The following is a 14,824-nucleotide window of genomic DNA, read 5'->3' on the forward strand; positions in this document are numbered from 1 at the left end:
AATGGACTAAAAGTGGAGTGCTAATTTTTAGCACCGGGATCCAAACAGTGCCCAGATCTGAGGAATAAAAAAAGTAAGCAGGTATTGATGTTTAATCTAATGATTATTTGTTATGGTTATAAAATTATTTATGTTCCAGTTGAAAAGATCTGATTAATGTTTTCCGGTCAGTTCTGCAGGCAATTCACGCTTCTCATGTCGAGCAAATCCTCGGCCAAAATTTAGCTGGGCTATCCTGGGCACAAACCAGCCCAAACAATCTACCGATCGGACTACTTTAATAGCCCACGGCCCAAACTGAAGCCCGAACTTTTTCGCAAACCCTTACCGTTTAAAACCTGACCAACAGCTGCATCCGCTCCTAAACGCAACGGTCGAATCCCCTCGAGTTCGAATTGCAGCCGGAGCGGCACCCACACCCACCTGACATGGCGGCGGCGGCGGGGGCGGAAGAGATGGTGGCGGTGCTCGACGAGGAGACGCTGGCGCTGATGGGGATCAGCGACGCCGCCGCCGTGGCGCCGCCGGTGGCTGTGGGCGCCGAGTGGGAGACGTTCAAGGAGAACGTGCGGCCGCTCAAGCGCGGGCGCGACGTGTCCAAGCTCAACCGCGCGCTCAAGGCGCAGGTCGACCCCGCCCAGCGCGCCGCCCTCCTCGAAGCCCGCAGGTATGTCGCCGCCCCCTCCCTCTCTCCCAGCAATGGAAAAAGGGTATGGTTTGATTCGATCTGTGTTTCTTGTTCTGGAGAGGGGGCAAGTTGCTGCAATAATGCGATCTACCTTGTGTGTTAATTATTTGATTGATTCGCCTGATCCAGGAGGATGATTGAGGCAATCTACGAGTACCAGGGCGAGGATCCGCTCCAACCGTGGCTGGAGTAAGCGTTTCTCCAGACCTTTAACTCGCCTCTGTCGGATTTCTTGGTTCGTGGTAGCTGCCCGAGCCGAAAGATTGCTCATTTATTTGGTTCTCTGATTCGACCTCATGCAGCTGCATCAAGTGGGTTCAGGAGTCGTTCCCTACCGGCGGCGAGTGCTCGGGGCTAGTGGTGTTGTACGAGCAGTGTGTGCGGACCTTCTGGCACGACGAGCGCTACAAGGAGGACCTCCGCTTCCTCAAAGTGTGGCTGGAATACGTGAGTCGTGGGGATCCATGATTGATTTTTTTTTCTCTCTGGTTCTCTTCTGGGGAGTGGAGGCATCTCATATTCTCATTTGTCTGTTTGATTGCCGATCTTGTTTTTTGTTTTGCAGGCTGGGAATTGCACTGATGCTGAGGTGATATACAGATTTCTGGAGGCGAACCAGATTGGGCAGAGCCATGCCATTTACTACATGTCCTACGCGTCGTTGTTAGAATCAAAGAACAAGCTAAGGAAAGCTAATGAGATCTTTCACCTTGGTATATCTAGGTGAGATTTCCACGAGACCGTCACTTGTTGTTCAAAAGGCCCTTGGTTTTGAGATTGCCCAGTAGATTGTGTTGTTATAATCTAGATATCCAATTCAGAAATGCTTGATTATCGTACATCGGGGTGGTTATCTTTTGGGAAAAAATATATATTCTTCTGTGCTTGATTGCCGTACAGGTGATGGGTACAGAATCACTGAATCAGTATGCATTTTTGTTCTTCTTCTTTTTTTATTTGCATAAACTTGAACCAGACATTCAGACGCTCGTGAAGATACCATGATCAACTGCTAATTTGATACACGACCCCCAATGTAGACAGAGTGACAGACACAGATGATTCCTTTTAGTTTCAAACATAAAATACTAAATTTATTGTAGCCTTATTGTTCCTATTCTTTTAGATATGGCATGCCTTCAACTAGTCATGCCAGTATCTTATGTGTGATGCAACACTCAGAATTGATTTCCTTATCATGGTTTCAGCTTACTTCTCTTTAAGTTGTGAATTGGTTTTAATACTTGATTAATGCATATGAATGGATGGAATTGCTTATATTCATTTTTCCCGCTCAGAAAAGCAAAGCCTCTGGAGAAATTGGAAGCTGTATACAGGACATTTCTTCGAAGATCTACCAAAAAGAGCGAACACGCTGAGGTTTGCTATATAAATGGCAGCAGTTTTTGTTTACGATCCAGCATCTCCATTGAATTAATCCTTTCTTTCTGTAGCAAGATGATACAACAGATGATCTGCCAATCCGTAGCTTTGGGACTAACTTGAAACGTGATGAAAACAGTAAGCTTGTTCATCTGTATAGTGATTTAGAATGAACTTCTCAATTGGTTTGCAAGCTAATACTGTATTTGGCGTGACAGGAAATCAGCAAGCAGATAACTCCCACCTTGGGAGGCCAAGGGCACTGCAAAGGTTAGTACTAGTACCAATACAATGCAACAAAGTCAAGCATACAACAAAACCTGAAGGTCTATTTCTGGTAGTGTCACTGATTATGCCTTTGCACTTGCAGAATCGACGTTAACAAACCACTTTCAGTATACAAAGATGAGAAGTCGTTACCAAATCAGGGCATTGACAGTACAAGGAACAAAGAAAATATGAGCTGGCGCACCCTTGGAACACAAGCAGATAGGAACAAAGAAAATAACATGATGCCTGCTAAATGGACGTGTCACAAGGTATTTTCGCCAGGCTACTAGAATTCTCTAGAGTGCCCCGTGTGATACTTGTATTGGGGACTATTGAGTACTCATGAACTTGAGAAAATATCACATCGTTGTGCAGGTTCCACAAAAGTTAGGAGCGAGAGGAGCAGTTCAGCCAACCCGGGCCACTTCCATTGAGGTTTTCGTGGACGAAGAATGTGCACAGTATGTTATTGACATCCTAGCTTATACTTCAGCTTTTTAAGGATTTTCAATGTTTATCATTGTGGAAATCATTTTTTTTAAGAAAAAACTTTCAATTGCTATAGGGAACCAGCTCGGAAGGTACCAAAGAGCCCAAATCCTTCTGTTCTGAAGCTCAGGCAAGCAACAAGCAAAAGCATTAAGAAGTAAGTGGGACTTGGCTTTGTATGCTTCGTTTCTTATCCTTTGTTTTCTTTGTCAATATATTAACCTGTTCAATTTGTTTCAACAGGGAAACTGAATTGCTTAAAGAGAATCCACTGCGCAACTTCCCCCTGAGCAGCCTTAGATAATCAGCATTTGGCTGATTTTATGAAGCATTTCAACTATGTTAACCGGTTTGATTTGGTTGTTTGGTTGTTGTGAGGTTGTCTGGTTATGCCTGTATGACAAAATAAGCTTTAGCCTCTAAAGCTTATTAGACAAGCAATGAGCCTGTTGGCTTATTAAGTGTTTTAATCTTCTACAATAAGTTGATAGAATCTCGAGGGCTTACATGAATCTAATATCTTCACAAAGTAATTTGCTTTTACGAACTTTAGTTGGTGCTTTCTGCTTGTTTTCCCCCCCTAAATTTACAGGGCAGACAGAATATGTTGGGAGTAAGTGGGTGATTATTTTCCTGCAAATAAAGAATCAGTAAAGCAGTCTCCAAATAATTTGCAATAAAGCTATAACCAAACAAAACGTGACTGAATACTGTCATGCAAGTGGATGCATGGCACATTGGGTCAGATAATTTTGTCAGGACTACAACTTGCGCCTTTTCTGTCAGACATGTCAATATAACACAAAACTCTGATGTCCAGACAGGGCCTCATGGCCACCAGAACAACATGGCGAGATCATTGATCATTGCCATTTCAACCTTCGTTGACCTTGATGCAACCGAGGAGATATCAGGCGGTCAGAGTGAGAGTGAGACGAGTGCAGACGTTAGAAATTCAGGTATACACGCCTGGACCAGTAAGACTTTCAATTGTCCTTTATACTGAGCTCTTGTACTATAATTCTGCATTTTGTCAATTAACTATGATGAAACCATGGAGAGCACACTGGTTCGTATCAAGTTCGATCGACGACCCCATCTATAAAGTGAATGTTCCAACATATCATGTACTATATTGTAGTAGCAAAGCAAGTTAGCAACCAGAGTGTACTACACCACTCAGGACATCAAAAAGGCCACAGCAAGTCCTAGAGCAGGTACAGCCAACAGGATCTTCCATTCTACACATCATGAAAATGACAATTAGGATTATTTTTAGGGCACATTGCATTGACAAGTAGTTTCACCAGGTGATAATGTATATAAAACCGTGGCTGGCTGCCCTGATCCACATCCTTTGTACCCTTGCGTTACATCATGGCTTGCTATGTGACATGGCCGGTTGGTTGGACCCAGTAGTGGCGACACACTGCTATATAAGAGCTGACACACGCATCCTCCGTGTGCACCTGCTCCATTCAGGTTTCAGGCAAGCGCGGCTGCAGATTCCCTCCTCTCAGACGGCGATGAATCGTCAGGCGAGCCGCCGAGGCCACCGGGTGCGCCACGTCCGGCTCGGCTCGCTGCTCCGGCTGCGCGTGAGGCTGTTCGGCCTCGCCGCCGTCCTTGTCCGGTGCCTGGAGGAGCTCAACTGCTGCCCCAGGAGGTGGTCGCCGGCGACAGCGAGGGCGCACAAGATGCTTAGCCACGCCGACCGGTGTCCCCGGCCTGGGACAGCAGAGAGGGAGAACTCCTTCCAGGCAGAGGCCATTGCCGACTGCTTGGAATTCATCAAGAGATCCTACCTTGCTGATGATCACAAGACTGCTTGCTAGCTGCTGATCTTCTTCGCGCCGTTTGGAACCAAAGAATTTCCCAATCTGTGCGGGCTTCATATCTTGTGAAATTTCCATGAAGTTCCTACGTTCCAAGCAAGGCCAAAATGTTTAGCTGTTGTAGTTTGTATATATATATCAGTTTTGTTAGTTACCACTGTTTGTTGTGTATCAAGGGTTCGTCCGGAATAACCAAATGTGTGTTAGGAGAGCTCAGTTCTTGAATAAAACAAGAGATTTTATATGGCTACTGAAAGGTGAAATGTCATTTTCCTGCCAATAAGAATACGTGTGCTGTTGCTTTTCCGGGCGGTGGTTTTCAAAAAGGGATTAGGTGAACTTGAGTCATGGATGGTGACTGAGAAGCATTCCCGGTTTGTTTTCCTGGGCGGTTGACCTGGCCCTGCATAGTACAAACAAATTTGAGGACGAGGGCGTCTTGTGTGATGCTGACTTTACCAGAACAGCCACCTTCTTAACACAATTTTTGAAGTGACAACCCATCTTCCTTCACCAGTGCATGCAACTGAATATGGTTGTTGGAAGCATCGTAAATTCGACTCCCAACTAACAAAAAAGTAATCATGAGATATAGACGAATAGTGTTGAAATACTACTATATTGCTCACGTTTCCTCGGCAGACAGATTTGGGATATCTGTTCGACTGGCTGTGGCTGGTGCTGATTTGCTGTGACAGAAGATGCTGGCTGGCTGGTGACTGATGGCTAGTGCTAATTTAGTGTGAGAGAAAAATATTGTTGCTAGTTGCTAGCAAAACAGAGATGCTATTGAAAATGAAAGTATATATTAACTACTGTGTAGATACAGTTATGGTAATTCCAAGAGATTCGGCAGATTAGGGGGAAAGGCAACATGTGACATACGCCCCATTGTAGTCTCGGTTCAGGAGAGGACACTATACAGAGAAATTATAAAAAAAAAGAGAGAGAAAAAAAAATACACCAAAACTGTAAGCTCAAAATCTCTCTGTGGCAAGCAAACCACCTCTTGCAAAATTTCAGAGCTGTTGGTGCAGGACAGAAATTAGGGAGCCTTGTTCCAATGTTCAGATGCTTTGACATGTCGATGACTAGCCATCGGAATAAAATGAATGTTAGAAAAGAATGGCAAATGCGCCTCAAAATCCTTCTTCAGGCATCTGGGTCAACATTGCATGTAGCTGCAAAACATATGGCACGAATAAATTAATCCTCCACTTTTTATTGAAAGTGTAACATATTAAAGTTGGCAGAGAATAAGAAAGAGAATTCACCTTCAACGCCAGAATCCTGAAGGACAGGTGACTGATTGGCCACAACAATAAGTCATTTACAATACTGTAAATCTGTACCCTTTTCTAATACCATATTCTGATGTAACCACTATCAAATGAGCTACCTTATGAAAATGAACTGACAAAATTGTACAACTTGTGAGGAAATAATATATACTATGCTGATATTATGGGGCCTATTGATGATTGGAATATTTCATACAGTGCAACTTGAACTTCTCCAGAGCTATGCTGGCAGCGGATAAGATTAGCTAATAAGGGGAAAAACATGGGCAAGTTCCTCCTAAAGCAATTCTTCTCTAAACCGCCCAATAACCGCATTACATGAAGGACCAACGAAGTTCTAGCCTCCAGTTCCTCCTTTTTAGAAGTACCCAGAGGCAACCTGTGTAAAGCTGGATCTCTACCAGAAGCATCATTAGATAGTTCATGCCCTGCACAGGTGAGATACATTCGCAATATTTTGTCACAGACAAGCATAATTTGTGACTCCACATTCACATTCATATTTTCTGACAAAGATGGATTGTCATGAAGAATAGCTTGCAGAAGCTTCAGATAGCTCTGGTAGGACTCGCTCTCAAAATGAATGACTGCTGGCTCAGAGACCTCCAAAAGGAAACATGCTTTATGTAGTTTTATGTGCAAGTTAGATTCAGTGTTCACTTCACTTGCATGAGATGAAATGGCAGATAGCATCTGCAACATTATGCCTATATGCTCAGCACACAGAAAGCTCTTGTGCACCTCATACAATTTAACGATGCCCTGCATGGAAGCCAGGAAAAGATTTGAGTGTTATAAGTTGACATTGGCAAATTTCAAATGCATGTAGGCTTCTCTTTCTTTAGATTTAATTCTTATTTTAATTGGATGCCATGGTGTCTATTCTTTAAAAAAAAGGAAAAGGAAATCATGGTATCAAATTAAGGGGATTTCTAAAACCTAGTTTAAATAACAAAAAACCGCATGATTTATATATTACCTGAACAATTAAGAGTTGCAAAGCCATATGATTCTTCATTCTGACAATAGCATAGGATGCCGTTTCCATATTAGCTTCCTCTTCATCATCATTGTATACGTCATGATCTGAATATTGTTCAGCTTCAGAGTAAGATTCATTTCTATCTGGAATTTCAATGTCTTTCATCATCCTAACTATTTTGTCGAATACAACAAATGTATGTGCTGCTGATTCTTTGAAACACAGCAAAATCTTCTCCCACTCATCATTGGAGAGCTTGCTTGCAAGTCCTTCTGTTAAACACTGGAAAACTGATATGCTTGTGCTAGCTGACTGTTTATATGGGCTTCTGATGAAATTTGTAATAACAGAAGTAACTCTAGAAAGTTCTAGCCGCATCACTTCAAAAAAGGTAATATACAAATCTGCTAAACATCTTAGAGCCACCATTTTAGTTTCGAAATTCCAAGAATCATCCTCGGTACTATTTACACTTGAAATCTGACCATTTGGTGCAAAGCTTTCACTACTAAATAGGGGATAAATAACTGATTCGAAGATATTAGCCCAGAAGGACTGAGAAAAGAGGTGCCCATGATCTTTCAAAATGTCGAAGAGCACTTCCACAGCACCTTTTCTGATAGTTGGTCTTGAGTCAGTTGTCAATCTAGCAAGACCTGAAAAAACAAAAATCAATCAAAATATGCTACAAATGTGATACATTCCTCAATTTTTCCAACAAGAATGATGTAATTTTGAGAATTAAAAAAATAGTATACCAGCAAGCAAAGGAACCCAGAAGTAAACATGATCATCCTTATGCACTGTGATGTTCCCATCTGAAGAATCTAAATTATTTGGTTGCTGGTCAGCATCCTTGTCATGGCAAATAAATCCTTCCTCCGCGAGTTTGACAGCACAGAACCGAAGAAATGCAATAGCATTGAGACTGGCATCACTGCTAAATTTACTACTTGTGAATGTAATGAGGCATTTAACACAATCAGTAAATGTTGTGGTTTCAGTTTCAGTTATGTAAGGGAAATAATCCCTAACAATCTTTTCCATAGTTTCAAATGCCAACAGAACAATACTTTTTCGATCATCAGCAGCTGCTGCAGTAAAAACCTGTAAGTAGAAAAAATGATGTTAATATGAATGATGATATTTTAAAAGTTACTCTGGCTTACTTCCCAAGAACAGCTAATTGTAGATCCCATGGACTTATGCAAAGATACCATAATATAATAAAACTAAACATAGAATATCATACATACCGTAAAAACACTTTTCCATCCAGATTTTATATTGTTGACACGACTCAGAACCATTTGGGAGACACATCGAACTACAAGTTCGCGTACTTCTGAAGCACTGCTCTTCTGCATAACCACCGCAAAAGGTTGCAGGAATTCATTCTGGAAGTTATAATTTGCCAGTTCTTCTCTTTCCAGAAACTTCATGGCAAGCTGCCTCAAAGAGTCCATAACAAATACTGCGACTGAAAGATTCTCCGAGAGCCCAACAGAAACAAAAAAGTCTGACAGAACTTTCCAAATACGGGACCAAACCAAACGTATGCGGTTCATATTGTAATGCCTGCACAATGAAACTTTGAATCAGAACATTTGGAATAAATGTGTAGCTTGAAGTAGGTGAAGGTTCATAGACTCTTAAATACAAATGTTCTTACGCAATCTCAACAATCTTCGTTAGGCAGAAGATACGAGGATCTGTAGGAGATTGCAACTCTGTCATTGAAACTTTGCAAAGAGCTTTCACAAAAGAAACAATAGCATCACTATTTAGTCTTGGGCTATGAGCAAATATGTGATTTAACTCAAAAATGCCAATCTGGTCTAGCAGGTTTATGTTTGATATGAAATTATTAATCTGTTCAGGAGTAACCAATGGCGATGCTTTGTTTTTTGCTGTTGTGCTATCATAAGAACCCCCTCTAACAGCAGCCATTACAGCTGGATTCTGAAGTGCATTAGTTCTCTTTGACAACATAGAGGCAGACTTTTGTGTTTTTTCTTCTGAATCAACCAGTGGTACTGTGAGAAATGAAGCATCAGTAGGTGCTCCCTCTCCAAGAAGATGTAAATGCTCAAACCGAGAAAGGCATGTCAATATATGCTCCCAAGCTTCCTGCAAATAATCACCATCTTCGATTGCAATGGATATTATAGCCTGTCAGGAAACAAAGTAAAACACTCATGACTAACTTCAAAATTGATAGATATATCTAACATGCAAATGTTATTTCACATGTTAGTGATAAATAATACTCCCTACGTTCCAAATTATTAGTCACTTTGGCTTTTCTAGATACATCGATTTTACTATGCACCTAGACATGATATATATCTAGATGGTGATATATATCTAGATGCATAGCAAAAATTATGCATCTAGAAAAGCCAAAACAACTAATAATTTAGGACGGAGGGAGTAGGATAAAGCAATACAATCCAGTCAATACTAAATACTATGGATTGACTGAGATTCCCACCTTCACAGCATCCACATTCTTTTGTTTCATGTCAGCGGCACAATGGAGATATGTAAATTTGGCTACAGATGTCACAAAGGCATCTCTCTGCGTCTGCATGCACATAACAGAGGTAACATGCACAGCGGATCTGAATCCCTGCAAACATTGCGACGTGGCTGCCTTATCATCGCTCTGGTCAAGTGTCACACTGAATGCGGCCATCATTGGGGCCCAACAAACCTCCATCATGTATCTTAAAATTGTCGTGTCAGTAATAACTGAAAACACAGACCTACAAAAAGCACAAGCTTCAATTAACTGCAAGCATCAGCAGGTAAAAACTATTGCCTACTGATAGTTTGTGTTTGTCTTACTCTGACTTTCCACTCTTTAATTTAAATTTCTCTTGTATGTTCTTGATGAGCAAGTCATTTGCTCCAACTGCCCTATCCTCAGCCTGTTTCCAGTTAACAAAGCTCATAATATTGTCCAAACCTAATAGCTTCATCACAGTACTAGTTTGCTTGTTTTGTGGGACTGATGAATCAGCACTCATTTTGATCTCGTTTTTGACAATTTGGTCATATAGTGTACCCAGATAAGCTTCCGGCAAGTCCTTTCCATCATCTATGCCTCGGTTATTGCGAATGAAATCAGTCTTGGACATCTGCACAGGGAAAATCTCATAAATGAACTAACCTTGAAAGTTGAAAGGAAGATGCTTACTATCATCTGTCTTACCTTATCCTTGACCATAGTATTGTGAGCATCAGTGTTGAGCATGATTACAGAATATGCAAGAACATATGCGGTATCTGCACTGGTAAAGGAGTCTGGATTGCATTTGCAGTATCGTTCAGCAAACTTTTCCATGATCCTATCAATTTTCTGTGCTTCCCCAGGCAGCCTGAAGCCTCGCAAATAATACCTAATGGCTTCACCAAAGTCCATACCTTCGAAGTTCAGTGCATCAACATATGCATGCATAACTTTGATAGGGAATTCATCTCTTTCGCCCAAATAGTCTCCAATCATTGTCGCATTTAAACCAGCAGTATTTCTCAAGAAAGAAGCAACATCTTCTGGCGAATGCCCTATCTTCTTGCTTTTAATGAGAAAATCAATACCCTTGGAAGGTTTTCTGTTAAACAAGGAAATTCCTTTCTGGAGAAGGAAATTTATACTTCATTAGTCCAAAAAGTAGATTCCCACTTAATACTGAGAATCTCATGTTCTAAACCAAGCATGGAAATAACACATACCTGAAGTTCTATTTTAAAAGCACGACGTTGCTCAAGGGAGGGAGCACCAGATACGTCTGGGCTACCAGAGTCAGATTGCAGTTCATAATCAATTCCACTCCCATCTTCTCCAATAAGGATGTTAGGAATGTCTATTGAACTCATTGAACTCACTGAACTTAAAGAAGCTTCAGAAATTTTTGGTGAAAATGCACCAATTCTCAGCTGTTGGTCCATCCATGAACCCATTGATTTGATTATGGTTGCAAGGCACTTGACTGACTCAATCCGAAACGTTTGGTCTTGTGCTGTAGTTAATGTTGTTGTAGATCCTGGAGGAACACCTAAAGCAGTTTTTAGAAGTCCATTGACAGCCCTGTAAACATCTACTGGAATTAGAGGTGCCTTAATATATGATGAAAAGATAACAAAATGTAGTTTTTAAAAAGCTGTCCTCAGGTCAATGCATCAATCCTTACAGTGAACTGCCATAAAGAACAAGAAACCAGCCACTATTGCTTTGCTTATTTAAGAACAAGGTGATATCCATCAAGTACCAAGTTACATACCTTTCAAAAATATTTGGTGCATCTACATCGCAATCGTAGTTCACAAAGATATCGATAAGAACCTGGGATTCTTTACAGATCTTCTCCAACAAGTTTAGAACTGTCATTTTTTGCAGAAAGCTAGGTTGATGGACATTCTCAAGAACCCTTAGGACAAGCATTGGAAAAAATATTCCAATTTCCTCTTTCAGCCCAGATCTAAACCTTGATAACAAGCCCACAAATATGGAGCACAACAGCTGAAAAATACTCATTGAGGACAAAGCACTGTTCTTCAACAAGGACAAACAAAGATATTGCTTGATTGCTCCAAGGTACCTGGTTCAAAAAAGAATTATCAATCCAGAGTTTTATTTTCTGTCAAGATAACAGTAATTTCTACACTCCTTTATAAATAACCTAAAGAAAACTTCATGATGCTAATAGTTGTATGTGCACGCTTGTAAGATATTTGCTGAACAATAGCATATTTCAGAATTACCATTTCTAGTTTGCAAAGAAAAAATGTAGATTCTTTTCCTTCTTTTTCAAAAAACATATTAAGCATTTCATTTTTAGGACTAGTACAAATTTAAGTCATATGCAGAATGGCATCTCAAAAAAAAAAATCAACCGCCAACTAGCCATCCACCTAGATCCTAGCCATTTACAAAGTACTGGTAATAGCATCTATTTAAGAACTATTGGTACTGTTTTTTCTTAATTCCTTTTGCTTCTATACCTTTAACTTTTGATATGGAATTAAACATTTTGAAATTGCAAAACTTGTAGGATTTTACATTTATAGCCAGTGAAATGCAAACATCTAGTAGCCCTCATGCCTCATGATCTGTAAAACTCCAGAACTATTTATAGAACATGTTAACATAGTTCAGCAGACAGATTAGAGAAATATTGTGCCATGGTAGCAATAAAAGGTGCATTCATAATTTTCTGAGCTAATATGGTGTAAGCGTTTAGCGAACAAGAATGCTCCATAGATTTTAACATTGTACATTGTGCAATCCTCCCAACAGTCATTTTATACTTCACTGCATCAATATTCTTATATGGGCAATGGGACAGGTTGAATAATTGGAATGCATAAAACTGAAACATGCAGGTACAGGATCATACTTTTCGTTTGTTCTCCAGAAAGGGCCGGCATTGTCAACAACCATTTTCAGCAACTCAAGAGACAACACCTTGCCCCGCAGCAACATCTGATCCTCAGGGTTATCTGGCGTCGAGAACTTCATTGACAGCTTGCACAGGTTCTTGAAGAGTGCTAGCCCATCCTCCCTGATCTTGCTCATCCCATCATCCTCCTTCCCGTCCACCTCAATTGGCTCCACAGGTGACCCTGGCTCTGGGACATCACTACCCTCCATAGCCTCATTTATAAACCCCTGAGCCACCTGCACGATGCTGGAGTCGTTCAGGCTGCGGTCAGACATGTCCATCATATCTGTGATCGACACCGTCCGCACGCGCATGTCCATGGTGTCCACCTCCACGCGCGCAAACACAATGACCAGCACCTGCGCAAGCGCAAGCTTCGCGCAGAGCTGATTGGCGCCGCTGCTGCTGCTGAGGTATATGTTGTAGCAGGTCTTGAGGACCTGGCCGAGGCCCTCCCCGCGGATGGCGACGGTGGGGCACCGTGCGGCGGCAACAACGACGCGGAGGGTGGCGAGCTCCATTGCGTCATCGGAGAGCGCGCCACACGCGAGGACGGCGTTGAGGAGGCGGGAGGAGGGGGAAGAGGCATCGTCGCCGCCGCCGGCGCAACCGAGGTCGCCGAAGAGGAGGCGGTGGTAGAGGAGCTTGGCGACGCAATCGAGCGCGGGGTCGGCGACCTTGGGCGAGGCGGACTCGAGCGCGAGCAGCAGCGCGTGGAGGGCCGCGTCGGCGGCGGCGGGGGCCAGGCCGAGCAGCGGCGAGGATTTCGGCGAGGTAGGGTCCGGCGACGGGTAGGCCGGCGATGAGGAGAGGAGGTCGAGCGCGGCCTTCGCCGCTGCCACGAGCGCCGAGTGCTTCCGCCACGCGGCGTTTTTGATGATCCGGTCCAGCGCGGGGCCCAGGACGCGGCCCGACGGGGACGCGCCGCCTAATGGCGCCGTGGGGGTCGCCATGGTGAGCGGGCTACGCGATGGTGGTCGCCGTCGTGGCGGTGATCATGTCATTGGGGGAGGCGCGGAGATCTGAGGGAGGTGGAAGAAATGGGAATGGAGGAGGGAGGTGTGACGGGTGCGTGGGGGGAGGAATTGAAGGGCGGAGGAGGGAGGGGTAGGACTGGGATTTTGACCTCTCGTGGCCGTGGGGGCACTCGAAAAGAGGTGGAATTGAAAATCTCATGTTTGGTATGGTGTTTGACTTTGAGTTTATCTTTATCAGGCATGAACCAAACTACGTTCATGCTTGTCGTAGTGGGAGATCATCCCTCTCGGCATTTTTGATGCACTTGTGTAGGTTGTCTTCCACTATCAATCATTAATTCATTACATGTTTTTCAAGACAATAAACAGTTTTATTTTGTTCAATTTCATTTTCTCCAATATGGTTTTCTAAGTGGAATACGATTGTCAATTTCTTTACGAGCTTCAAGAGTGTCTCAAATATGACCCTATGTAACGGACTACGAAACAAAAATAAACATAAACTTAGCTCTTGAAGTATCCATGTCCTCCTTATGTAAAAGAAATATCCTAAAGTAGCTAGAATATAAATAAGGTGGATCATGGTCGGTCATCCTTACCTAAAGCTCGAATTCATGTCCTCGATCCATACGTTTGTCACAAAACCTGTTGCGGCATACAAACTGTAACTGGACATAATCACGATCCAAATATTTTCCACATCTCATAGGTGAAGCCATTTACTATTTACTCTAGGTTATACACTAGCACATTTTGAAATAAGGAGATCATGCGATTCCTTAGGTACGAATTGGAACGTATTTTGAAATAAGGGGATCATGCGATTCCTTAGGCACGAATTGGACTAGCTTTAGACTTGCTATCTATACTATCTATAGAGTCTGATTGGCATGACTTATTTTTCTTCTCTAGAATAACTCATGAGTTTTTTTTGGGTAACTTCTTACTCGTAGCAAGTGTTGTGGCGACAATTTGCTTATATACATAATTATTAAATTCTAGACTTCAAGATCGATAGAAATATTTGTTGTTAGACCATCATGTTAGATTCTATAATTTGGTTAAATTCCGGTGTAATGCATGTGTGCGGATTAGATAATTAGGATAGGGATGTTTTGAAAATGTTATCTGCTCGGCTTAATTCATAAAAATGTCATGTCCTGGATATATGCTAAATAACCATACACTTATTTTAATAGGCAGTATAAAGATATAGACCTTGCTAACGTACGGCCGGCGTACGGCCTTTCCTTTTTTAGCAATTAGGGTATCAGATTTATCTTTTTTGGCACAAAATTATTATCCGCTTCACTTTCCTCAAGATAAGGACAAAAAAACTGACATCAACGCATGAAAAACAATCTCAGGTTTAGAAAAACCTGTAATTTTACGACCGAGAAGCAAAATTAAAATCTAATTGCACCATTGAGTTACCCTCAACAAAAACATCAA

At 42.1% G+C, this 14,824-nt stretch overlaps 3 protein-coding genes across 5 annotated transcripts; 2 read left to right on the plus strand and 1 right to left on the minus strand.

The window, feature by feature from the left end:
- Nucleotides 1–369: 369 nt before the first annotated feature.
- LOC120648637 (mitotic spindle checkpoint protein BUBR1-like) lies at nucleotides 370–3,373 on the plus strand. The gene is made up of 11 exons (XM_039925358.1): nucleotides 370–667; nucleotides 818–877; nucleotides 991–1,135; nucleotides 1,254–1,411; nucleotides 1,987–2,068; nucleotides 2,143–2,209; nucleotides 2,290–2,341; nucleotides 2,442–2,610; nucleotides 2,717–2,802; nucleotides 2,907–2,987; nucleotides 3,074–3,373. Exons 1-11 carry the CDS (start codon nucleotides 429–431, stop codon nucleotides 3,132–3,134), a joined length of 1,200 nt encoding a protein of 399 aa, XP_039781292.1. The 5' UTR covers nucleotides 370–428; the 3' UTR covers nucleotides 3,135–3,373.
- Nucleotides 3,374–4,206: 833 nt separating this feature from the next.
- Nucleotides 4,207–4,915, plus strand: LOC120648648. Its single transcript, XM_039925364.1, has one exon. The coding sequence runs from the start codon at nucleotides 4,225–4,227 to the stop codon at nucleotides 4,663–4,665; it is 441 nt and encodes a 146-aa protein (XP_039781298.1). The 5' UTR covers nucleotides 4,207–4,224; the 3' UTR covers nucleotides 4,666–4,915.
- A 537-nt stretch (nucleotides 4,916–5,452) lies between these two features.
- On the minus strand, nucleotides 5,453–13,481 carry LOC120648659 (brefeldin A-inhibited guanine nucleotide-exchange protein 1-like). Of its 3 annotated transcripts, XR_005665025.1 has the most exons (12): nucleotides 12,351–13,481; nucleotides 11,235–11,552; nucleotides 10,687–11,041; nucleotides 10,166–10,588; nucleotides 9,799–10,091; nucleotides 9,443–9,716; nucleotides 8,621–9,120; nucleotides 8,205–8,526; nucleotides 7,707–8,055; nucleotides 6,946–7,604; nucleotides 5,940–6,728; nucleotides 5,453–5,846 (listed from the first exon to the last, which is right to left on the minus strand). XR_005665025.1 is itself a non-coding variant. In XM_039925375.1 (11 exons), the coding sequence occupies exons 1-11, from the start codon at nucleotides 13,346–13,348 to the stop codon at nucleotides 6,117–6,119; spliced, it is 5,103 nt and encodes a 1,700-aa protein (XP_039781309.1). In that variant the 3' UTR covers nucleotides 5,935–6,116. The 3 variants fall into 3 exon arrangements, 1 of the variants encoding a protein (XP_039781309.1); XR_005665033.1 differs by lacking the exon at nucleotides 12,351–13,481 and having other exon boundaries at nucleotides 5,455–5,846; nucleotides 10,687–11,051; nucleotides 11,235–11,408; XM_039925375.1 differs by lacking the exon at nucleotides 5,453–5,846 and having other exon boundaries at nucleotides 5,935–6,728; nucleotides 12,351–13,348.
- Nucleotides 13,482–14,824: the final 1,343 nt, after the last annotated feature.

The sequence above is a fragment of the Panicum virgatum genome, chromosome 1K (genome assembly GCF_016808335.1).
Source record: "Panicum virgatum strain AP13 chromosome 1K, P.virgatum_v5, whole genome shotgun sequence".
NCBI lineage: Eukaryota > Viridiplantae > Streptophyta > Magnoliopsida > Poales > Poaceae > Panicum > Panicum virgatum.